The sequence below is a fragment of the Balaenoptera borealis genome (genome assembly GCF_965194805.1).
Source record: "Balaenoptera borealis genome assembly, chromosome: 12".
NCBI classification, from domain to species: domain Eukaryota; kingdom Metazoa; phylum Chordata; class Mammalia; order Artiodactyla; family Balaenopteridae; genus Balaenoptera; species Balaenoptera borealis.
The window spans coordinates 77,332,039-77,357,262 of NC_138869.1; the positions used below are offsets into that span (position 1 = coordinate 77,332,039).

Sequence of the window (25,224 nt, forward strand, 5' to 3'; positions counted from 1 at the left end):
GAGTATTCGTAGTGAGTGGCAGAATGCTATGCTATTTATTTCTTAAGTATTTATTGTGTGCCAGGCACCTGTTAGGGAATATGAAGATGTAATCAGATATAGTTTTTCCCCTGGCAGCAGTTTAGTGAGACACACAACATGTAAATAAATAATTACAGCACAGGTAGCTACAATGAAGTTATGTGCAAGTGGCTAGAGATACCCAGCAAAAGGAGCACCAGATCCAATCTAGGATATTGGGAAAGGCTTCCTGGAGGAGGTGATAATTTGAGTTGAGGGCTGAAGGAGGAGTAGGAATTCATAATGCAAGGGGAGGAGAGGGCTTGGACGTTTTCAGGCCTGATGGCCTGGAAACAGGACAATGGGGAACATGAAGTCCCTGGGAGAGGTGGAAAATGAGGCTGATGAAGGGGCGAAGAAGCTGGATCTTAGAGATTTCCATGTGGCAAGCTGAGAAACTGCCTTTTATCCTTTGGGTGATGGGGAACCAGGGCTGCAACTCCCTCACTATATTTTTGTGCTGTTTCCCCCCCAGTCTTTTTTGGTTTTGTTTTTTGAATACCAGAATCTTTCCCCACGCTTCTCGCTATCGCCCTACTCCTGACACCTCCTTCCTTCTGCTGCCAGGCCACCAAAGCCTGCTCTTACGTCCCCATCTTTCCACCTTGTCTGGCGCCCCCCTATTCCCCAGTTGGAAGCCACGCCCCCCATGACCACGCCCCCGATGACGCACGGCGCCTAGTGCGTGGGGATTCCCGCGGCCGTGACCGCTACCCGGCCTGCTCTGCGGCAAGATGGCGGTCTGAAGGGAGTGGGCAGCGGCAGAAAGTTTGTTGTGGGATTGGAGTAGTCGGGCCGGGAGTTTAGACTTGTAGGGGATCGTGGGGACACCAACATGGAGTTGGGGCGGAGGAAGGACTAGCACCGGGGTTAAGAAGAGGAAATGGAGTGGTGGAAGGTTGGAGGCGGAGAGAAAAAAAGGCGATAGGGATGGAGGGGAGGGGACCTAGATTCCAGTGGTAGCCCTGGGGGAGGGGATTCGAGGCGGGGGAACCAGAAGTTGGTGTACAGCCCCGGAGAAGCAGAGTCACGAACTGGAGCGGAACTTCTTAGAGGAGAGTAAAAAGCCTGGAGTGTGGGGCGGAGGCCCGACCGTACCAGGCCGGTGGGAGAGGAAAGGGGTCTTTTCCGTGGAGGAGGAGAGTAGGGAAGGGGGGAAGAGAGACCTGAAGGATGTTGGGCGGGTTTGGTAAAGAGGGAACTAAAGCCAATCAAATGACCCTCTTCTAGACTTAGATCAGCCTTTTCACAGTTCTTATAGCAGCATCTGCCCCAATTTCAGCTGAAGACTCAGGGGCCCCAGGGACTGGAAGAAATCACAATACTTGGAAAGAAGAAGAGGTAGCGACTTGCCCCAGCTCAACCCCAGAGCGGGTAAGGTGGCCTCCGGTGACAGGCTGGCATGCTCCCTGGGAGCAGAGCAGGATGCATGGGCTACGAGTGATGCTGAAAATTATTTAATCTGAGAAGGGCACTCTTCTATAGAGGCTGCCCTTTGCCTGTGGTCCCTAAGTTAATGTTCTGCTTAGATCTCACGCTGATTTTTGAGAGTTGGGTGTAGAATTGAGCCGTGTATGCCTTCACCTCTGCAGGCGAACGTGGGCAAGAGCGTAGAGATCAGGCTGAAAGTATTTGAACACATCCCTGTCACAAGCAGTGCATTCATGCTCACTGTATTTTCTTTGATCTCCCCATCACATCTTCAGTTTGGTATCCTGCCGGAAGTGGAGATTTGTGGGTGACAGATGGTGGGGAGTCATAAGAAAACAAATTTCTGGTGGTGTTCACTAACCATTTAGGTACCTGCTGTCACCAGTTCCTGAATTCACTCTTGCAGCATGTCTGTCTCTTTTGATTGTTTCTTTTGGTAAGAAGGGCTCGTTAGTGTTCTTTGTGGGTGTGGATTTGGTGGGTAGGTGGGGTCAGAGGAGGGGGGGAGGCAGGTTGGGATTAGGGAGGAGAAACCCAGGTCAGTTTATGGTAAGAGGTCAAGCTGACTGGGATAAAGCTCTGCGAACATTTTTCACATCATTCTGTCCCTGAGACACCTTCAAGTATCTGAAGAACTGGTGTTATTTAGCTGTGACTTCATTTCTAGAAGGTTGAGAAACTCCTCTTTCTGCATACAATTTGTGGATGTCCCTAGGAAATTGCGATCAGCAAGGACAGTGTGGTGAGCGCACATAGAGATTAAGAGCACTGACTCTGGAGCCAGATTGCCTATTCAGATCTGCACTTTGCCATTTGTAGCTCTGTGACCTTTAGAAATTGCACAGCTCACTATGCCTCAGCTTTCTCATCAATCAAATGGGGATGGTAAGAGTACCTATCTCATAGGGTTGTGTGAGGGTCAAATAAGTCAGTATATTAATGTATTTAGAACAGTGCCTGACACGCAATATGTATTTGTTGTTATTATGCTAGTCAGATCTCAGCACTAATTTCTGCTTCATGGTTGAACTTGGTGTCTCTCTGTGGAGGACCTGTACTGGTTTGAGCTGCTATCCTGATGTTAAGGAGAAGAGGCACAGCTTTTGGATAGTATAGATTTTGTGTGTAGTGAGAATATCCTCGTTAAGCTATTTAAAGTGATGTTTAAATGCCAGTGATTTCCTGTTTGAAGCTGTGAGGCTGCAGAATTATCTGATTTGCAGTTGAGTGATAATAATAGTGCTTATTGAGCACATTCTGTGTGCTTGGCACTATTGTAAGTGCCTTACCTGTACTAAGTAATTTAATACTGTTAGTATCCCCATCTTACAGATGAGTAAATAGAGGTGCAGAGTGGTTAAGTAATTTGCTCAATGTCACCTAGCTAGTAAGTGACAGAGCTGGGATTTGAACCCAGGCAATCTGGCTTCAGCAGTTGAGCCTTTTTTTTGCATTTGGTATGAAATTAACTTTTAAATATGCCTACGGGCAATGTGTATCTTGTTTGCTTGTAATGATGGTTAGAGGTATACCCATATTGTCCTAAAATTTTTTTGTTTGTTTAAAAAATGTTTTAGGAGCTGAGCTCTTCATCTCAGCTCTCTCCTTCCTCTCAGAGATAATAACTGATGCAGGGATTGGTGAGGGAGTGCCCTGTGCCATGTTAGCCAAATCTGGACTCTCTCTTTGTGATTCAGCTTGGTGACTGTGCTTTGGAAAACCTTGGGCTGGGTTGGGTGAGCAGACAGAGTTACACTGGGATCCATTCTTAGCATGCATTAAAGGTGTGGGTGTGTGGGTTAGTTAATGTAGATGTAAATATAAGGCTCAATCTGACTATGATTAGTGACATGAGCAGTTGAAGTAGCCATAGTGTTAAACTCATAGACGGTCTGGATTCATCTCTTTCTTTTAAAAATAGCAAGTAGCAAACTACACAGGGGAAAAAATGTGGCATTTTAAACAGCTCCCTCCCTCTAACGTGAGAGGAAAATGGAAAATAAATGTGCTTCTGCTGAGGCTTATGTTGTTGAGGAAGGCCCTGTTGCCGAGCCCAGGTCTCTTTCATTTTACCAGGCAGAAGACCCGTGTGCAGCCTTGGGGCAGAGGTGTACCCAAGGATTGATTGACTGGCTTTCCTTTGCCCTGTATTTAAGACTTACTCTTCCCCTCCTTCTGAGTCATGTCCTGTCTATTTAACACGCCCTCGGGGTCCATCTTTTTCTTCAGTAAATGACTCTCCATTCTGCCATCAGGGTAGGCACGCGCCTGGTGTCGGGGGCTCAGGACCTAGGGTTTGCCCTGGGAATTCTGACGCAGCCCTGTGATGAACTTTTCTGTCTGTTGTGGCGTGTGTGATTTTGAGAGTTAGACAGCATCTGTGAGTCTCTGCTCCCCTCCTCCATCAACAGAGGAGCCACGTGTCTCAGGATAATGTGCTTTATCTTGACTCGTGCTTCGGTCAGCATGCTGAAACGTGTTATCTCCGTAGAGTACACCTTTGTGTTTTGGTAGAAGTCCTCAGACTTTCTAGATTCAGGTCACATTTTAGCAGATGATTGAACTTCAGGGTGAAGGCTGATAGATTTTGAGCTGATTCTCCCCCTTTAGCATTTTCTTTTTGTTGTTGTCTAAATCAGTTTCTTCTTATAACACCCCATATTCATGTATTATCTTTGAATCGAATCCCTTCACCTCCTCTCGCCACCATATTTTGAGTGCCAAGGACCTGTGGGTAAACTGGGCCTTCATTTCTTCACCTGGATTCAGCCTCTTAACAGCTCTCTAAATTTATCTCATTCTCTGTAGCTTCTGGGCCTTTGCACAAGCTGGTCGTGCTGTCTGGAATGCAGACATTCCAGACTCCCTTTACCTTCCTTATTGCTCTTGTGGTCTCAGTTTAAATGTCACTTCCTTTGGGATCCCACCGCCCTTTACTGTCCTTCTGTGCTTACTTCTACTTTAGCACTTAGGCTGCATTGTAATTGCCTGTTTACTTGTCTGACTCTCACAAGACTCTAAGTGCCTTGAGAACAGATACTGTCTTACTCACTATCGTATTCTAGCATTTAGGATAGTGCAGGGCACATAAGAGGTGCTTTATAATGCTGTGGTGCATACGGATGCATGAAACGTGGGCAGTCTCTCCCTACTCTACCCTGCTGCTCTAAAAATTATTTTCCTATAAAAAAAACCAATGTCTCTTCCCTTAGAAAGGCCATGGTTTCTCCCTTGTTTGGGATAAAGTCCACACTCTTTAACGTGGTATGCAAAAAGCACTCTGGCCCAAACTCAACCCTCTGGCCTGAGTTGCTGCCACTCTGCTTCATTTGTCCTGTATTTCCTTGCTCCTGAGTTTCCTACTGCTCCTGAACCTTTTCTAGACATCCGCTTACTTTTTTCTTCTTGCTTGTGCACTTCACTCTCTCCATAATGCTCACCTCTGTCTCTGAAGCTCTGCTCATCCCCTGAGACCCAGCTTTTCTGTCTCCTCCGATGAGAAGACTTCCTTCCTTTCCTTTCTTCCTCTATGTCCCCACAGCACTTTGAACCTCTGTCCTGGCACTTGCCATGTTGTGTGGTGAGTCCTCTGTTTACCTGTCTGTCTCTTTCACTGAGCTGACCCCCTGTAGAGGAGGGACCCTCCCTGATCATGGGGTGGGGAGATAGGGGAGACTGGGAGGGTGGGGGTGAGGGCAGTTGGAAGTGGGGTGAGCAATGTGGTAGATAGAGTCTGATTTTGGAACTGGGTGTTAATCCCGACTCTGCCCCTTACCAGCTGTGCAACTTTGGGCAAGTTGCTTAACCAGTAGGATCACTGGTCTTGTCCCCTATAAAGTTTTTTTTTTTTTTAATTTTTATTTATTTATTTATTTATTTATTTATGGCTGTGTTGGGTCTTCGTTTCTGTGCGAGGGCTTTCTCTAGTTGTGGCAAACGGGGGCCACTCTTCATCGCGGTGCGCGGGCCTCTCATTATCGCGGCCTCTCTTGTTGCGGAGCACAGGCTCCAGACGCGCAGGCTCAGCAGTTGTGGCTCACGGGCCTAGTTGCTCCGCGGCATGTGGGATCTTCCCAGACCAGGGCTCGAACCCATGTCCCCTGCATTGGCAGGCAGACTCCCAACCACTGCGCCACCAGGGAAGCCCTTGTCCCCTATAAAGTGAAGGTGACATTACCTTTTTTGCAAGAGTATTGAGCATTAGAGATACTGAGTTCACAGCCTGTAGCAAGGTGCCTGGCATATGAAGGATACTTGGTAAATATTTGTTAAATGAATGAATCCCACTTTGGAAAACTCAGTGGATAAGAAAAGGCTTTGTTTTTATTCAAGGTAGACTAAGCCTTTTGATTTTTGCCAGGTAAGCAGGAACATTTTTGAGATGGGAGTAAAATTGAGAGAGTCTCCTTTTTTGTGATGAAGCAACAAAAAAGGTGAGACTGGGGACAGCATCAGTGTGCAAAATAAGATTGTTGATCCTTCTCCCCATCTGTTATGTTGAAACAACTCCTTTGATGGACTGTGACATGCATGCGAGATTGGTGATGACCTTGGTGGGTACAGGTGGGGGTGGGTAGGTGGTGGATTTGTAAGATGGTACAGAAAAACCCGAACGAACTTTTTGGTCAATCCAATAGTTAAGGCTGGGGCTGACTGGATGGCGTGTTTGATGATCCATGTTCCCCGGTGTTTTATAGACTGAAAAATGTTGGGTGAAGCTGATGGAACACATCTAGGCATTGAGGAAGGCAGACTTCTTGTCCCAGTTTTCTTAGGGCTTCGATGATCTTCTTGTGCCACAGAACAGGCTTAACTCAGGTGCTCCCCGGAAATGGGGTTGGAAGCTGAGGGTTGCTGTCCATTCTTTGCCTTTTTGTTTTTGGTATCATTGATGGGAGTAGTTCTTTGGGCACCAGTTCTGAACAAACACCAAAGGAATTTGTTTCCAGAAGTCTAGACCTCTTAATTGTATAATGCCGGGTGGTGCTCCAGTGTGAGTTTACAATCAGAGGAAGATTTGTCTGGGTTCTCGGGAGGGCGACCTTTTTGTCTGGTCCTTAAACCCCTGCCCCAGCCAGGTGCCTCTCCTCTTTGCTCTCAGAGCACTCATCACACTATGATGCAGGGGTGCAGTTAACCTGTCTCTCCCCATCTAGGGGCAAGATCTTCTTTCTTTGAAGCTTCTTAGGGGCAAGGTCATTTATTGAAGGCTGAGCGTTTAGTTAGACTGTACATAGTAGGTGCTGAGCAATCCTGGTTCTTGTGTGACCCAACCCAGTCCTTCCTTAAACTAAAGCAGATAAGATCTATCTGGCAAAGCTTTTTGAACCCTCAGGAAGGAAGGTCCTGCATAAACAAACGGTGATAGTATTAACAATCACATTACTAATTATTTTCCAGGGTTGAGTTAATGTGGTTAAATGATCTTCCAGGTGCTTGGCTTCAGCTGTCTCCCTTTTCAGCCTTATGTTCTAATCACACATCCCTAAGCCAGCGGGAAGGAGTTAAAAGAGGAATCGAAGTACACACAGGTGTATTTTCTTGCTTAATTAGCATCTTCTAAAAGGTCTTTGGCTGCTGGCATCCTCTTTGTTATTCATTAAGCTCCTTTTAGTGCCCACTGTAAACTGCTTGCTTTTCTGTTGTATCACTGGTCCTGTCTTGGTGGGCCCCATGCTCACAACCAGGACTTACTACAGCCTTGTTAGTGCCTAGACGAACCAAAAGGATGAAACCAGCAGGCAGAAGTGGATTGAAGGAGTTTTCCCCGGGCTCTACCCCTCATCCCTCGGTGTGGGGTGCACACTGCAATGTGGCACATCTTCCTGATGGCATCTTGGCAGGAGTAATAAGCTGCATTGTATGTTAAGCAGATTTGAGAGGAGATTGGGTGAGCCAGCTGGACTGGATTGTGTTTTGTGCTTTTAGGCTTCAGAGGGACTGAGTCCATGAGTAGAAGAGTGAGAACTTTGTTTGGTCTATCTCGTAAGTGCCAACTGTCTACTAGGTGACATTTGGAATCTATAAAGGACATGGCCCCCTATTTGTGAAGAGCTTCTGTGCTCTCACAGTAAACTGTGGAGGGATCTCCCTGAGGGTAGGGACTGCTTTTTGGGAAGTCAGCCTAGACCCGAGAGCCCTGTGCTTCCACTCAGCCAACCAGAGGGATAGAACTCTGTGCTTATTGCCTTGGGTACTGAGCAGTGGCCTCTTTGCACCTTCCCAGGTAAGCCAAGTGGGGAATTCAATCTCAGAAGTCTTTGAGGGTCTTTACATCAGGGCAGAATTGTTGTCGCTTTCCTGTGGCTCCCTGGAGAAGACAGCTTTCCAGGCTTTGCCCTGGAATTGGATATGGAGGGTTCTGTCCCAGTGTGTCTGTGGCCTTGGGCAAGTCACTTGTCCTCTTTGTCACTTCAAAATGGGAGAACTCCACTTGTTCCGTGGGCCTCACTAGGCTCTAAGGATCAAAGGAAATATAATGGAAGGGAAAGCACTTCCAGAATGGTAAAGCACAGTACAGACGGAGGGAGTTTGTCCGTTTGTCGAGGAACTGTATGTTTTCATCGTAAACATAATGTATGTCCTCGTTTAAAATACCAACCATACAGAAAAATATACAAAATTAAAAGTAAACTAAAAAGACCTTTCCTTTCTTCCCCCACTGCTCCTGTCTAAGCCCTTTCCCAAAGATAGGGAACTACTGTTAACCGTTTATCATGTATCCTTCTAATCATTTTTGTGTCCTTCCAGACATTCCCCATCGTGTATCGCCTGTAAAATAAACAAAACTCGATAGTAATACATACTGTTCTTCAGCTTGCTCTGCCCCCCTAACAGTTAACCCCCGGGAGGTGGGGGTGGGAGTGAGTCCCTGTTGGAGCCTTTGGGGATCCTGCTTGCAGCCTCCTGCCCAGCCTGGTGCGTTCCTGGGGGCTGGCTCCTTGGGAGGATGGAACAGCTTTCCTAGAGGCTCTTGCCACAGCAGGCACCCTGCTTATCTCTGAGGGATTGTCTTTTATTCTGGGATGAAATTTTCTGGCAGGAGTGCCCTTGAGTGGGAACCAGGATGGGTGCAAGCGTGATGCGGGCATCAGCACTCTCGCCTCACGTGTTTCTCTCCTTCACTCCTCTTTCGTCTTTGGCTGGGAAGGGAGTAGACTTACCTGATTTCTCAACCCCTGTTTTAGTGCAGAGAGAGTCTCCTCTAGTTCCTGAAACCTTGGATTAGCCAGGTCACTTGCTGCTCTACCTTTCAAAAGCAAACCAGACCCAGCTGGTGTTTATTTATTTATTTGTGTGTGTGTGTGGTGAGGATTCGGAAGGTAGCCTGCCCATGGCCATGCTTCCTTGCCAGTGCAGGGAAGAGGTCAGAGCCCACAGGAACAGTTGTCATCTTCTCTGCTAGATGGTTATCTCACCCTTCATGGTCAGGCCTTGGCCTTTTGACCTCTGGGGCTGTCAGAGCGATGCGGGGAGCCCAGTGAGGAGGCAGTTGGGAAGCCTGTCGGAGGCTTCTCCTGCCTGTGTTTATTGTTGGCCTGGGCTTGGGAGAAGGCCAGGCCCATATGTGGGGCCAGGGTGGTCTCTGTTCTCCCCTTCCTTCCCCGAGTCATCTCGTCATCTGCAGGCCTTTCAGACAGAAGGGCTTTCCTGTCCTGCTGACCCAGGGGTTGCATCTTGGGTGGGGGTCTCTGGGACTCCACTGCTGTGGCACATTTGCCTTGAGATCTCTAAGCCGGGGTATGTCACTTCCCCTAGGTGGTTCTGGAGGCTTCAGGAAAGAGTGTTCCTTGGGCTAGCTGTGTGGGAACACTAGCCTTTCTGGGCATTGCTCATTGTGAGGGGGTGAGGTAGTCCCTCTCAGGGTCTGGGGAGGCTGGCTGTAGCATAGCCCTTATCCTTGCTCTGTGGGTTCCTCTGGGGCCAGCTCACTGCGAAGCATCACTCCCTGGCCCTTTCAGAAACTGAAAGGTGGCAGTGTGTCACCCGTTCCTTTGACTGGCCCATTGTCCTGGGCTTTCCATGCAGCTCTTGTTGCAGCCTCCGGTCCCTGGGCCAGTTCTCTCCCAGCCCCTTTCCTCGGAGCCCGTGGGAGGTGGTGGGGTGAACTCTGATGGCACAGGCCTGGGCTAGGTGGCGGCTGCAGCTGTGGGTGGCTTTGTTCTTACAAGCAGCTTTCAGGGCTCTGGTGCAGCCTGGCAGCAGTGTTCCGGGAGTAGGTGAGACAGGGGAGCTTCCCCCTGGTAGCAGTGCCCCGTTCCACAACGGCAGCCCTCTCTTTCTGTTGACCATCCCTGGGGTCATGAGCTGGGCTCGCTGCTTGGCAGGGGGAGTGCTGTACTTTCAGGAGGCATGCTTTCCAGAGTGGAGAAAGCCCCTGAGGGTCTGGTGGTAAGTCTGGGGGAGTGTCCCTGTCAGGAGAGTGCAGTGTGTACCCTCAGGCATCCTGCAGCTTGGCAATCCTTCTGCTCTCTCTTTGCAGCTCCGGAGTTGGGCTGCTCACAAACCAAGCTGTCTGTTTGTATGGAGTGCCTGGAGGGCGTCTGCCATGAGTCTGTCGCTAATCGTGCTAACCAGGAGAGCTGGCTGGTTGGGGAGAAGACACTAACCCTGTGAGTCTGACCTGGGCCAGCTAACCTGCCCTGGGGGTGCCGCCAGCCATGCCTCTCTTCTCCCTTCCTCCCCCTGGCCTGTGCCTTCTCCCCTTTGCTTACATCATGCCATCTCCTCTGCTCGCTTGTCCTTACTACTGAGTTCCCTCCATTTTCCCAGTCTCCTTGCTGTGGGTGGGGCTGTGCATGGGCACCTGCCCATCTGCCAGCCTGCTGCTGGACTCTGCCCCTCCTTCTCCCTTCAGTTAGTACCATGCCTATCAGTTCTCCCTTAAAACAGAATGGTTAGCATTTCTGTTTAATCTGCTTTTAGCACCATGGAGTTTGAGAACATCCCTCAGTTACCATACTGTTGGTTTCACGCCTCAGAGACAGATGGAACGAGAGTAAGAAGGGAATTTTCTGCTAGACCGGATAGTTTCGTCCCTTTATCAACAGGGGAAGATGGTGGGGATTCCCTGGTGGTCCAGTGGTTAGGACTCGGCGCTTTCACTGCCGTGGCCTGGGTTTAGTCCCTGGTCCAGGGACTAAGATCCTACAAGGCCTGCGGCGGGGCCAAAGAAAAAAAGAGGGGAAGATGCTGTCGCCATTATTCTCATCCCAGGATACGAATTGAATTTAGGATCAATTGCAGGTTCTTCTTGGGGGTGGGGAGGCTGAGGAAAACCTTGGCCTGGCTGTGGGAAGTTGCCTTGGCAGAAGAGTGAAACTACTTAAACTGAAAGCTGGAGCCCAGAACCAGGTACCCATCTGAGATGTAGCTCCCATTGGCGACCGTGGCTCTGGGAGGTGGAGTGGGTGGAGTTAGTCCCCCCACCGCCTTCCATGTCTGGAGCTTCAGGTGGACTTTAACCACAGAGAGCTGGGAAGGGCGGCTCGGCCAGAGGGGGAAGGACCTGCCTTTGGACTCCACAGTGGGCCTAGGAGAGGCCTTGGCCTCAGCTTGCCATGGAGAAGCCCCCGACAAGCTCCCACCTCCCTCCAGGCTTGGAAAGGAGAAGGGGGGTCCAGAGGTAGCAGGAAGGCCGATTGCTCGGGGCTCCCTGGTGTTCTGCACGGGTAACTCTGTAGATAGACACTGTCTCCAGCCTCTGGAGGCAGTGCAGGGTGGGGTGGGCTGGATGGGGGAACTTGAGACCTGGAGGTCCTCTAAGTGGATTCTGTTTCCCTTGAGCCAGGAGGGAGATGGCAGGGAACTGCCTGCGACCATGAGGTGTAAGTGTGTAAATGAGAGAGGGGGTAGGTGCTGCGCGGATGTGTAGGGACCCTGAGTACGGAGGTAGCTAGCTGGAGGGGTTTGTGGCTTGGGCGTGACCAGGAGAGCAGAAGGGGCGTGGAGTGGCGGGCTGATTCAGGGCCACCCTCACTTTGCCCTTCCTTAGGAGAGGGCATGGGGACTAAGGTCAAGTGCTGGTTATGATCCTGGGGATTTTTTGGCCCTCCCTTTGGGTGGGGGTTGGTTTGCTTGGATCATCATCGTCAGTAGTCTTCAGCCCCTTTGTTCCTGTCAAGTGTTTGCTTGAATGAGAGGCCAGGTGGATAGACTTGAGGTATTTGCTCAGGTGGGGATCCAGGTGAGCTCTCACAGGTCACCAGCACTAGTTCTGAGGCCTCAGGATGACTTTGGGGCACAGTAATTCCCACCCATTCTAGCTTTTAAAAACCTGTCAGTCTGTTCTGCTTCGAGCGGGCAGGGGGCCAGGTCAGGGCCGCAGGCAGCATGCCCCAAGAGGGTGAGGTCGAACTTGCCCCGAGGGCTGACAGGCCTGCCTGGGGGAGGGGCAGCAGGGCTGGTCTGGGCACAGACTGGCATCTTCCAGCCTTGTCATCAGCCCAGAGCAGAGCCTGCCTGGGCCCCACCTGTGCTCTGCTGGCTGCTTGCCTGCCACGCGCCCAGCATCGCTGAGGGCTTTGCTCAGGTATCTCAGGAACAGCTGTGCCGGAAACTAGGGGCCCGGTGTGGGGAAGGCCGAACCCAGCCTGCTTTGGTAGGATCGGCTCACTATGCGGCTGTTCACTGACAGTCGAGGTGGAGAGGAGCCAAACTGACTGGGGGTGGGGTGGGAGGGGTGGTCCTTGTGGGCAATCTCAGGGGCCCCTGCTGGTTATAGGGCTGGCCCTTGTAGGGTGGTGGTTTGTGTTTCTTGGGCCTCAGCTGGAGGCAGAGGCTGAATTTCAGAGGCTTGAGAAGCAGCTAGATATGTACGGCAGGAGTGTGTCCTGCCCTGAGAGGTGCAGCTTCCTCCAGGCCTGTAGTGTTCAGAGACTACATCAGGGCTCACAGCTGAGGACGATTTCCGCAGGGGAGGCGCTAGTCCCTGTGATCAGATGTTCCTGTTTAGTGGTTGATTAGGGACTTCAGGAAGGGCCCATATTTGTTTTTTGTTTTTTTAAAAAATTTGTTTATTTCTTATTTATTTTATTTTTGGCTGTGTTGGGTCTTCGTTTCTGTGTGAGGGCTTTCTCTAGTTGCGGCAAGCGGGGGCCACTCTTCATCGCGGTGCGCGGGCCTCTCTCTGTCGTGGCCTCTCTTGTCGTGGAGCACAGGCTCCAGACGCGCAGGCTCAGTAATTGTGGCTCACGGGCCCAGTTGCCCCGCGGCATGTGGGATCCTCCCAGACCAGGGCTCGAACCCGTGTCCCCTGCATTGGCAGGCAGACTCTCAACCACTGCGCCACCAGGGAAGCCCCCCATATTTGTTTTTATTATTTATTTATATCCTGCTGGGTTAAGGCACCATACAGCACAGCTGGAGTATTCTGAAAAGGGGCCGTTTTCCTTTCATTTTAAAAGCACCAGTGATTGCTAACGTCCATTTGACTTTCTTTGGGTGAATACGAAAGAAGAGCTTTAATGGGTTTTGTGGTGAGGTGTGTGCCTTCCCTGATTCAGAAGATTGGGTTCAGTGGCCCCTTGAGGTCCTTCACTTGCTTGATTCAGTGACGGCTGGGAGCAGAGAGACATTAGTAAGTTCAGAAATGGTCTGAGCCCAGAGGAACTGTTGGGGCCCTAATTTCTTGAAGAGAGTGTGGGTGATGTGGGGAGCTGGGGAAGCAGGCGGTGTCTCTGGGCAGGCAGCTGAACTGGGCCGGTGGACGGGGTAGTGCAGAACTTGGGAGCTAGAGGAGACCTCCAGTGGGGGAGGGCAGAGTTTGAAAAGCCAAAGAGCCACACCTATTTTGGATTCAATCCTGTCTCCCTCTGCTGGGCCAGTGTTGAGGGGGTAGCCTCTGAGCCCTGAGCAGAGAGAAAGCTGGATGCTGGAACCTCCCTTCCTCTCCGGCACCGGTGACTTTCCCCTTGGGCAGACCCACAGAAAGGATGGCAGAGGGAAGTAACAGGGTATCCTTGGCTTAGAATTGAACCTTTTGCTGTTGCCTCTGTGGGTGTTTGCAGGGAGTAGGAGAGAGGATAGTGGTTTGGAAATGATCCGAATTCTGAAGAGGTTTCTCCTTACCCTACTTCGCCTCCAGCAGCGTCATCCCTGACCTCGATTGGAGGCCCCAGGTCACATACCCACACTCTCCGTATCCACAAAGGGGAGCGGGTAGGAGTGCCATCTCCTGGTTCGAGAGAGATGCTTGGCAGATGTTTTGTCCTTTGATTAAAGGACACTGCTCAGCCAGCTCCTGGCGGACATTGCTCCTTGTATCTGTCTCTGATACACGCTCTGCTCAGCTGTTCAGTGGGTTCACAGTGCAGGTTCGCTGTGCGTGCCGAGTCCCATTTCTAATGAAAGTAGACTTTGTTCTCTGGAGGCAGCTAATCGTGCCCCGTGGGCTGTAATCAGGGAGAAGGTATTTCACGCAGGGCAGGCGGTAACAGGCGGCCTGAGCCGACTGGCAGATTGCAACATGGCAATTACGAAGCTATCACCCGCCCGCTCCGCCCAGCAGATAGGGGGTTGAGTCTGTCCTCTGAACTGATTCTGAGTAACTGAAGAATGAATACTATGCAGGAGAGGAAGGAGGAGGAGGAGCTAGGTGGGGTGGGGGCAGTGAGGAGAGCTGCTTTCCTTTCTCACCTCACCTCCACGAGATGGGGAGGGTTTACTGCTGCTCTGGGTGTCTTCCACAGCAGTGCCTGCAGGTCCAGCCTGAGGAGCTGCAGACCAGACTGGGTCAGCCAGGGGTTTTAACTTAGGCTTCAGCCTTTCTCCCAGAGCACAGCTGTTCTTGTAGTACAAACCCAGCATGTGATCTGGTACCCCACATCCTGAGTCATCTGCCTCCAATTCCTTGAAGCTCAGGTAGTTTGTGGTGAGGGATGGGAGTGGGATTCTTCCCTGTCAATTTCTAGAACTTCTAGAAGACTCTTTTCTCGGAGGTGCCCTGGAGCCAGCTCAGCATCCAGAGGCCAAGAGGACCCAAAAGGCCTTGTTTGCTCCTTGTGGCCCATGGCACATTCTGAGTTGTCCAGCTTTCCCTGGGGGCCTCTTCTTCTTGACATGGGATTGGGAGTCCTCCTTGGGCTGCAACACTCCAGAGCAACTTGGGAATCTTGAGGTGAAGGAGATCTGGCCAGTGGAGGCTGCATCTAGTAGCTGGGTCTTCCTGGAGGGACCACTCTGCTGCCTTCCAGCTCATCTTTCCTCTTCTCCCAGCTTGTGGACCTGCTGTCCAGCTGCTTCTCACTTTGTTCTGCAGTGCACCTGGCATTGCTCTCACTCCTGGGCCTGACCTTCCCTGCCGTGCTTCCAGTCAGGGACAGCAGCCTGCCAGGTGCATCGAGTCCCTGTTCAGTGCTGGAATTGTGGTCCCCTGTGGGCTGGATCTGGGGCACTTAGCAGATCTCAGGAGTTGGAACCAGGGCCCCAACAAGCACTGGAATTTATGGACATGGGGCAGGGAGTGGCGTGGACTTTTCCTCGTGGACTTGTGTTGGGGTCACTGCAGGCTCCCTGGGGGACTGTCTTGCTAGTGGGCATTGTCTTCTGCTTCCCCAGTTGGGAGTCGTTTCCCTCCCTGTGACTGACTCTGACACGTATGAAAAGAGTTTTCTCTGGCTGGGAGAGAGAACCTCCCATCACCATTACGTTCCATCCCATAGTCCGAGCCTGCACTTACGATCCATCTCACTGCCAGCCACATCCACACTGTCTGTCCCCTCAGCAAGCCAGATTATCTTGCCGTGAAAGCCCTGGGAATATGTGCTGTGGGGCCGTGAGGTCAAGATGAGGCAGGATGAGCTTGTAGGGCATGTGATGGCTAGAGCTGGGGCAGCAGGGTATGGAGTGAGACCGCTCTCTCTCCTCACAGGTAGAGTGACCAGTTACCTGGGCCTGTCAGTGTCTTCCCTGCCCACCCACTGCCCACACAGGTGTCCCAGTACCTAGAGGACAGGGTGGGCATTGGCAGGAATAGGGAAGAAAAGAGGCTGAGAATAGAGGGGGTATATAAAGGGGCCTGCAAGGAGAAAGGGCTACTCAGCTGAGTGGGGAGCAGATGGGGAAGGGAGGAGGGACCTGGCTTCTCCGCAGAGAAGGGGAGAAGGCAGAGGCCAGCTCTGGATTTCCCTGGAGCTCTTGGCTACCTGTATCTCTTACTCCTGCGGCTCTGGCTCTTCCCCCTTTTGTAACTCATATACACCCCCACGCTGAGACCCCCTGACGATCAGAACCCAGGTGCCCAGGCTGGCTTGGGACTTTCTGGGCCTTTTCCCCGGGCCAGAGGAGCTCCCACCCAGGGTCCCACCGGGAGGGTAGCCCTGGGGAACATGTAGGGGTGACTACACCTCAGGAATGTGCTGTCCCTTCAGGCCTGCCCGGATTCCTGCACATGGAGTCAGCCCGACACGGCCTGCTGCACGTGCCCTCTGGGGACCCGCTCTGCCTCACTATCAAAGGGCTGGGGTGGCGGCTCGTTCCTGCTGCCAAGCCCCAGAACCCCACGCCAGAGGCCAGGCTGCCCAGACAGAGGAGGGAGGCCACTCCTGCTTCCCGCCCTCCCCGCCCCCTCACCGTGCTTCCTGCCTCAGGCCCTGTTGGAATGTGACAGGAGTCGTGGCCAGGGCATGTCCCAGCAGCAGGAACACACGCTTTAGCCCGCAGGGCTTCCCTCAGCCCCAGCTCTGGTGAGGTGGATGGCGGCCGAGAGATTGTTTATGCCCAGAAGGCCACCTGAGGTTACTGCCTCCATTGGTCCCTGTGGTGGCTGCTGCCCCCATGCTGCAGCCCAGCTCATTACAGGTGGGGGAGAGGTCAGAACCCCAAGAACCTGGAGGGGACCTCAGAGGTCACTCAGTCCAGCCACCTCTGTGCAGATGACAGATTTATCCAGTGAGGAAGGGTCTTACCCAGGGCCACCCTGTGTGTCAGACGCAGCACTGAGCCCAGAAGCCAGGCGTCTCAGCTCCCCAGACTGGGGCTTTCTACACAGGGTTTTGCAGCCTAGGCACTATCGACATTTTGTGCTGATAATTCTTTGTTGTGGGAGGCTGTATTGTGCCTTATAGGATGTGTAGCAGCACCCCTGGCCTCTACCCACTAGATGCCAGTACCACCCACCCGCGGTGTGACAACCAAAAATGTCTTCAGACGTTTGCCAGATATCAGGGGTGGGGGGAGGAGGGGGCAGGGGGAGACCAAAATCACCCTGGTTGAGAACCATCATTGCTCTAAAATGCTCCTTTTTCTGATTTTCTCCTGGACCTACCCCTCCTCATCACACAGTCTGTTCACCACCATTGTCCACAGAACTAGGTGTTTGGGCTCCTTCTGGAAACATTGCTAGGAGCTTTTTTCCCCAGCATCTTCTTGGGCCTCTATTAGGCTTTTTCCTGGTGTTCTCTTCTGCAACCCATGTCCCCCAAATCTCTTAGTTGTTTCTAGACTCTGAGAGGCCTGGGAGATGAACAGGACAGATGTGAGGGAGGATAGGGACAAGACAGGACCAGACCTATCCCGGAATCAGGCATGTGATAAGCCGAGACCGTGAACACACACACAGACACACATGTGTCTCCTCTGGGCCTGGACAGAGCTTTCATGGGGAGCCCAGTGCTTCCACCCTTGTCCCGCTCTCCCTGGCGGGTACTGACAGACAGGCGGCTGACACCTGGTTTCCACTTTCTTCCCTTCTCTGGTTTCAGGAGCTATTGGCTAGAGGAAGTGGCGGGGCTGTGGGATGCAGAGAGCCGAGGGCTGACTCCCGGACAGCGGAACAGAGAGAGCTGCTGACAGGCGGACGGTATGTTCCTGGTGAGGCCTGCGCCCCCCCCCCCCCCCACTGGGTTCCCTCCTGGGGAGGCTGGCAGGTGAGCTGGCAGCAGGCAGTCCCTCTTGGTGGGGGCTGGTGAAAAGAGTGCTGGAGGCAAGAGAGGCTTGACCTTCAGGGCCCTCAAGCTTGGTGACCCCCTGGAGGAGCTCAGGTTGGGAACACATCTCAAACCCTTACTTTCTGGTTACGATTTTTTTTAAAGCTAACATTTATCGAACATTTCCTGAGTGCCAGCTACCGTTGTTAGTGCTTTACATAATCGTTAAAACAACCCTATGAAATTGGTGCCATTCTCAACCCAGTTTAGAGTTGAGGAAACTGGTGTTTGGAGAGCAGCTTTTTCTCTGAGGCTGCTTTCCGAGCCCACAGGGGCAAGGGGTGGGCCGCTCCTCGGGCCCAATCCATACTCCCTGCACCTAGTCCCTGGACCCTGGCTTCCTCTCATCTGTTCCCCCTGGACCCGGGCCCCCATCCAGCACGCCCCTGACCCATGGGCACTGACACACCAGAGTCCAGCCCTTCGAATGACCCCAGCAGCAGCCCAGGCCTGTCTGCCTGCCTGGTGGCTCCTACATGTCCTCTCTTTTTCTCAGTTCAGAGGCCTCTTGCCACATCCCTGAGCCTCCTCCTTCCTTGTTCCCCTCAGCAGGTTGAGGAGCCCTCACCCCCCAGAATGACCAGTGCAGCCCCTGCTAAGAAACCCTACCGGAAGGCACCACCCGAGCATCGGGAGCTGCGGCTGGAAGTTCCTGGCTCCCAGCTCGAGCAGGAGGTCAGCAAGAGTGGTGCCCCTGCCCCGGCTGGCAGATGCAGGCCCCTGAGGCGGGGTTCTGGCTGTCCTGAGGGCACATCTGGTCCCACCAGTTGGGGTGAGGGTGTGGCATTGCTGGTATACACTTGGGCTCTCAGTTGCAGCAGTGCTGGTGGGGGCCATGTAGACTCATAGGGGACAGCTGTGACACACGTCCATGTGTCCAGGACGTGTAGCTCAGCAGAAGTGATCCCACGCAGTATTGTTTTTCATGCAAGAGGCAGCCCACCCGACAGAGGGGTGCTAACCTGCCTGGAGGCCAGGACTCTGGTCCTTCACTGGTGGAGCAGAGCCATTCAACTTGCGGCCCCTCTGGGGGCCATTAGGAAGCAGTGCTCCAGCGACTTCCCCCAGACTAGCTGTTCTTTGCTGTCCCTCAAAGTCAGGCCCTCCTCCAGCTTTCCTTTGTCTAGCTGACACTTATCAAATACGTGCTCCCTGCTCGGAACTGCATTAGATTCTTAGGAGGGCTTCTTCAGGCAACTGCAAAGCATCCTCCAGATCGGTTTTCCTCCCTCGTTCAGCTTAGTGCAGGAGGAAACAAGTGCTGCAGTTTATTCATCTTGCTTCCTTGTCTCTATCCTGTTGCAGTGCATGAAACACATTTAAAGAACTTGAGAGATGGCCAGCACGTGCCGAGCATCAGGCATACCATGGCCCACTCTGGTCACATTCACGGCAGAAATGCCATCCATGACTTGCCCATTTTCAGTTCAGGAAACATTAAATTAAAAGGCCAGATATTGTGCTAGGTGCCACCCACTGGGCATTCCCCTGGTTTTGTAGATGAGGCCACTAGGGTTCAGCAAGATTAACATAACCAGTGTATGGTACAACAGGATCAATCCAGGTGTCAGTGGCTCCCAAGTCCATGGTCTGAGCCACCCACCTCACTGTCCTGCCTGTGATTGGCATCCTGAAGCAGTCAGGCCAATCAAATGCTGCTTGACATTTCCCTCCTGTCATAGCACGGGTCTGCTCTGCTTTGCGGTTGGCTGAACTCTGGCTTGTGACCAACGTGGAGGCTTGAGGAGGATGCGGCAGGAGGGTGAAAGCAGAAGATGCTTTACTTGTCTCAGTCAGGTTTAGCCCAGAGGCTCTCCTTCCCCCACGCATTTGTGCCTCCCGAGCCTCTGTGAGGGCCTGATTCTGCCCTGGGGGCCAGAAGGGCTTTGGCAGAGCTCAGAACCCTACTCCAGCTCGCCTGGCTTCATCACTTCTCTGGAAAGTCTTGGCTATGCCTGCAGGGCCCACTAGGAGCCCAGTGAACAGCTGAGAGGATCTCTTTAGCCCTGGGAGAGGTAGCATGGGTACCAGGACTCATTTGCAGTTGGCTCTAGGATTAAGAGGGGTTGGGGCTAGTGTGGGTAAGGGTGAGGGTTGGAATCTGGTTGGCACGGGAGAGAGTAGGCTGGTCCAGGTGTTACTGGATTGCCTCTATCTGCGGGGCCCTGCAGCCCACTTGTGCTGTGAGAGTCTCTGGGCTTCAGACATGACCGTTTCCAGGGCTATTTGGAGGGGGTGGGGAGCAAGCAGGAGGCCAGTTGTCCAGAGCTGAGCCTCAAGCTTCTGTTCTTTTGTGCCCAGGAGCCCCTGACTGACGCGGAGAGGATGAAGTGAGTATCTGCTGCCCGAGAGCCTGCCTTGCCTCAGCTCTGTCCCTCTTAGCTGCAGGCGAGGCTGTTGTTTCATTGGGCTTTTCCTTGGATTAGGTAGAGGTAAAGGTTGGGGTGGGGTGTTTTAGGGACTCTGGGAGGAGGCTTGAAGTTTTGGATCTTCCTTCTGGAAAAAGAGGTTTGTTCCATGGGCTCCAAGAGGACCTGGCATCAAGGAGGTGGATGGCTCTGAGGGGGCTGCTCTCGCCAAAGCTCCCTTCCCCAGCTCCTGGCCCTCCTGTGCCACCTGCCTCCCCGCAGCCCTTTCTATCAGCTACATGAGGCCTCTGCAGAGGAGGGTAGCACTGGGCTGGGTTTCCAAGAGATGAATAATGGAGGAGCCTGATCGTGCAGTGGGGAAACTGGAGCTGGGGGCTTGCTGGCCAGCTGGCTTGGGCTGTAACCAGAGACAGACTGGGAACTGTGGCCCCTGCAGTTCTGTCTTCTCGTTCTTCTACAGTGAGGGGGGCAGACTGTCCTCTACCATCCCCTCTTCCCCTCCCAGCCAAGCTGTGATCTCAGTGCCAGCAGGCCTATGGGATACACTGCCCCAGACTCAGGCTGAGTCTCAAGGAGTCCCCTGCCCACAGCTACCTGTTCTCACGTCACCCCTACTCCTTCCTTCCTGAATCCATCCTGGAACTCTAGGGTGGCCCTTCTATCTCTGATGCCCCTCTGCCCTTGACCCCTCACCCTACCAGGCTTTTGCAGCAGGAGAATGAGGAGCTTCGCCGGCGCCTGGCCTCGGCCACCAGGCGCACTGAGGCCCTGGAGCGCGAGCTGGAGATTGGGCAGGACTGCCTGGAGCTGGAGCTGGGCCAGAGCCGTGAGGAGCTGGACAAATTTAAGGACAAGTTCCGCAGGTGTGGGAACGAGGGGCCGGGACACACATGCACGCATCTCCCTGTTCATAGGAGGTTAGCCGGGAGAGGTTTCAGAGATCATCTGATTCTGATGCGAAAACTGAAGTTCTGGGAGGGGCACTTGCCCAAGATCCCTTACGAAGGAGGGGCTGAGCAGGGTCTGAAGAACAGGATCTTGATCCAGGGGTCTGCCTTGTGTCCCTCTACAGGCTGCAGCACAGCTACACGGCTTCCCAGAGGACCAACCAGGAGCTAGAGGACAAGCTGCACACGCTGGTAATCTGTCCAGGAGGGCAGCTTGGCTGGCGCTGTGCTCACAGGATAGCAGGGGCTGGGACTTGCCAGGGGACTGCCATCCTGCCCTGGGCTCGGGGTGGGTGGGGTGGGCTGTGGTGGGGAGGGGTCCGCAGTGTGCTGTGAGAGTCAGGACTGTCTTAATGCTCACACTGTTTCTCTTCTCTCCTCGTCTTCCCTCATGCTGCCACCGTTGCTGCCGCACTCTCCTCTCAGGCCTCTCTTAGCCACAGCTGGATTTTTGCAGTTGCGTCTGAGTTTGTGTGTTTTCTCCCTTGCCCTCGCCTCCTCCTCAGCTGAGATCTGGGATTGCTGGGGCCCGGCCATTGCCCTCTGCCCACTCCTTTCCTCTTCCTCATGTGAGGCCTGTTCAGCAGTCAGTGCCTCCCTCCTGGGGGACAGCTGGGGAGCCTGTTCTTGGCTTGGGCAGAGTTACTGATTGATGTCACCACTGAATGCTCACAGCTTCTTGGCTGCAGTGGGCAGCAAGCCCCGGCCGTTTGGGGGAAGGGGGCCTGTGGATCCAGTCCATGAGCTGAAGATCAGAAGACTGCTTCTGAGCCTGCAGCTCCCTCCCTGCTCAAGTAGATAATCTCATAGGCGCCCCCAGCTGCCACGCAGCCCCACTCCCCACCTCCTCCCGCTTCCCAGCCTGATCCTGGAAACAGCCACAGGCAGCATCGGCTTCAGCCCCTGGGTGTGCACAGTTCTTGCCTCTCAGGTACCAGCTGCCTCGCCTGGTGTGTAGAGCCCCTTGAGTGCCCTCCAGGGCCGGGCAGCTCTTAGACTGCTCTGGCCTGGCCTGGGCAGCTGTCAATCATGCTCAGAAAGCCCCCGCCCCACAGCCAGCCTGGACTGCAGGAGAGGTGTCTGGTCTCCTTCTGTCTGTCCATCGTCTGTCTCTGTGTGCCTTGGCTGCCCTAGCACCTGTGGCTTCCTGTGTCTCTGGGCCGGGAAGAGGGGGAGGGGAGGGGAGAAAGGGCTGGCTGGGGTGTGGACTGGGTTCACTGTGAGTCTTGTGCCTCAGATAAAGAAGGCTGAGCTGGACAGGAAGACGCTGGACTGGGAGATCGTGGAGCTGACCAACAAGCTGCTGGACGCCAGGAACACCATCAACAAGCTGGAGGAGCTCAATGTACGGTCACCTCGGGGGCCTCCCTGCCTGTGCTGCCATGTCCCGGCCCCGCCTTGCTCCCCTGGGCTGTGCCAGGCTCTGAACTGCGTCTGTGTCCGCAGGAGCGGTACCGGCTGGACTGCAACCTGGCTGTGCAGCTCCTGAAGTGCAACAAGTCTCACTTCCGTAACCACAAGTTCGCTGATGTGAGTGGAGCACTCTCCCTGCCAATGCCCGTCTGCCCTTTTTAGGAACCCTCCAACTCCAGTTTCTACACCTCTCTCTGTCCTGTCCTTATACCTTCAGCTCCCTGCTTTCTGCTTTGCCTTCCCCTCGCCTCCCTGTGTCCTCTGAAGCCAGTCAGCTCGGCCGCTGGTTGGTGTCCTGCATGCTGTCAAGGGCCCATCACTAGGGGCAGAGCGGGGACTGGCCCTGTTGGTATTTCTGGAACAGAGACAGGGAGAGAGGATCTCAATTTCCGGATCCCATGCAGGAAGGAGGGGGTTGCCAGAGGTATGGGCCATAAAAATAATTGAGAGGGCCCCTTGCTCCAAGGGGCAAACTCTAGACCCCAGCGCTCAGGCTCAAGGTTGATGGGGCCTACAGAAGGAGTGAAGGTATTTCTAAGGCTTCTGGTCAGTACTGATTCTCAAGCTTGTGTCTGGTTTGGGCAGAATCTACCGCTGAGATGGGGAAGTTAGACGTTTGAGAGCATGTGGGCCTTAGCACCAGTTCTGGGTTCAGATCCTGGCTGTGTTAATCAAAAGCTTCAACTTATTTTACCACTACCGAGCCTCAGTTTATCTGCGAAATGAGGATATACCTTTGTGTGCTGCGAGAACAGGTGATAGCAAAGTGCCCAGCACACGGGGGGCCTTATATGTGGCAGCCGTCATATTTGCCCTGAAGCAAGCTGTCTTCGGCTGGGCTCATTCATGTCTCTCTTCCCTTCTCTCGCTCCTTCACCCCAGCTGCCCTGTGAGCTACAGGACATGGTTCGGAAACATCTGCACAGTGGTCACGAGGCTACCAGCCCGGGGCCTGCCTCCAGCCTGGCCCCAGGGGCTGTGGTGCCCACCTCGGTCATTGCCCGCGTGTTGGAGAAGCCGGAGTCTCTTCTGCTCAATTCGGCCCAGTCAGGCAGCGCCGGGCACCCCCTGGCTGAGGATGTCTTTGTGCACGTGGATATGAGTGGGAGTGACCCAGGTGACCCAGCCAGCCCCCCAGCTCCGGGAAGCCCTGTCCCCCAACCCAACGGGGAGTGCTGCTCTCTGGGCACCACGGGGGGCTCCCCAGAGGAGGAGATGTCCCTGCCGGCCTTTGAGAAGCTGAGCCCCTACCCCACCCCGTCTCCGCCCCACCCACTGTATCCTGGCCGCAAGGTGATAGAATTCTCTGAGGATAAGGTGCGGATTCCCCGCAACAGCCCCCTGCCCAACTGCACTTACGCCACCCGCCAGGCCATCTCCCTGAGCCTGGTGGAGGAGGGCAGTGAGCGAGCCCGCCCCAGCCCAGTGCCCAGCAGCCCTGCCTCAGCCCAGGCCTCCCCGCAGCACCAGCCCAGCCCTGCCCCCTCGGGGCTTAGTGCCCCGGCCAGCTCTGCCAGCTCCGAGGAGGACCTGCTGGCCAGCTGGCAGCGGGCGTTTGTGGACCGCACTCCGCCCCCGGCCGCTGTGGCCCAGCGCACAGCCTTTGGACGTGACGCGCTCCCTGAACTGCAGCGCCACTTTGCTCTCGGTCCCGCTGGCGGAGATGAGGAGGTGCAGGCATCTTCTTCCCCACCCGGTGAAAGTGGGCTTTTGCTGCCAACAGAAGCTGACCCTGGCTTTCCCAGGGAGGAGGAAGAGGAACAGCTGAACCTGCCCATCAGCCCCGAGGAAGAGCGCCAGAGCCTGCTGCCCAGTGATGGTGGCACAGAGGAGGGGCCTGGCACTCCTCGCACTGAGGGCAGGGCCTGGGCACTCCCCAGCTCCGGCCGCCCCCAGCGCAGCCCCAAGAGGATGGGGGTGCACCACCTGCACCGCAAGGACAGCCTGACCCAGGCCCAGGAGCAGGGCAACCTGCTCAACTAGGGCCCTGCTTGCCTTCCTGCCACTGCTGCACGGGGACTGCAAGGTGCCCCAACCCTCGCAGCTCAGGGTCCTCACCTAGCCCAAGCCCTTGACCTCTGCTCCCTGTGCAGATAGGGTCAGGCTACACCAGGCCTTTCGGCTGCACTGACTGTAACTGGTACCAGCTTGCCTCATGGTTTTTCCCTCCTGGAATATTTATTCTCCAAAGGTAACATGCAGCTGGGGCTCATGACCTTTCTTCCAGTCGGCCCGAATTGGTCTGTTCTGGGGAGCCGAGGGGTTTATTGCATCAGTGTTTATCCTCCATCCTCCTTTCATATCCACCAGTTTTCTATTTTTATCTGGCGGGGGGGGGGGTGGGGGGGTGGGAGGAGGGTCATTGGGATTATTAACCTCTAATTTCAGTTTTCACCTGTTTCCCTCTCCCCCCAAATCCTCTGCACGAGCTGTTGCCTTCAGGGGCCTGGCACAGCAGGCCCTCGGGGGGATGAGGGAGAGGACTGACTCAGGGCTCCCCTCAGCTGTTTCCTTCCTCCCTCTGGAAGGGAGTAGAGGGTGGGATTCAGGGGCCTCAAGCTGGGTTTTAGGTGAATCCTGGTCCCACTCCCAACCTTGGCTCTAGACTGTTAACTCCCAGCTTTGGGAAATTTTCCCATCAATAACTATTTTAAAATTAAATAAAACTATTTTACTGGTATGGCCTAATTCGTCTATTAATGACCTTCCTTCTGCCCTTATTCTCTCCATTCTTGAGTATTCCCAGTCCTAATCACATCCTAGTCTTTGCTGCTGACTCCCCCCCTACCACTGCTCTGCCTGGGGCTTCCCTGGGCACAGAGCATCAGGCGGTGGGAGAGGGTGTACCTCAAGTAACCCTGGCAGGGCCCCTGAGTCTCTCCTTGAGGTAGGGTCCAGCCCAGCTCGGGGGGGGCTCTTTACCTCAGTTACGATCCTTACAGGGCCTGTGTAAGGTGTCACCCCAGAACCCCAGGTCCTGTAAGTCAGAGACCTGAGCCAGACCTGTTTGAGACATTTGGGGCCAGTGGACGCTGCCTGGAGCTTGGGCCGTGGGGTGGCACTGCCCCCTAGTGATGT

The 25,224-nt window shown here is 53.9% G+C and overlaps 1 protein-coding gene across 12 annotated transcripts; it reads left to right on the forward strand.

Moving 5' to 3' along the window:
• The first annotated feature begins 710 nt into the window (after positions 1-710).
• On the forward strand, positions 711-24,834 carry TJAP1 (tight junction associated protein 1). Of its 12 annotated transcripts, none has more exons than XM_082345859.1 (12): positions 711-828; positions 1,343-1,434; positions 17,193-17,301; positions 17,967-18,092; positions 19,719-19,747; positions 20,488-20,649; positions 20,859-20,925; positions 21,160-21,189; positions 21,971-22,078; positions 22,180-22,263; positions 23,029-23,263; positions 23,870-24,834. In XM_082345859.1, exons 3-12 carry the CDS (start codon positions 17,293-17,295, stop codon positions 24,127-24,129), a joined length of 1,110 nt encoding a protein of 369 aa, XP_082201985.1. In that variant the 5' UTR covers positions 711-828; positions 1,343-1,434; positions 17,193-17,292; the 3' UTR covers positions 24,130-24,834. The 12 variants fall into 12 exon arrangements, with proteins under 12 accessions (XP_082201985.1, XP_082201986.1, XP_082201993.1 ...); XM_082345860.1 differs by adding an exon at positions 9,974-10,103 and having other exon boundaries at positions 712-828; positions 23,029-24,834; XM_082345867.1 differs by adding an exon at positions 9,974-10,103 and having other exon boundaries at positions 712-828; positions 17,193-17,290; positions 23,029-24,834.
• The last annotated feature ends 390 nt before the right edge of the window (positions 24,835-25,224 follow it).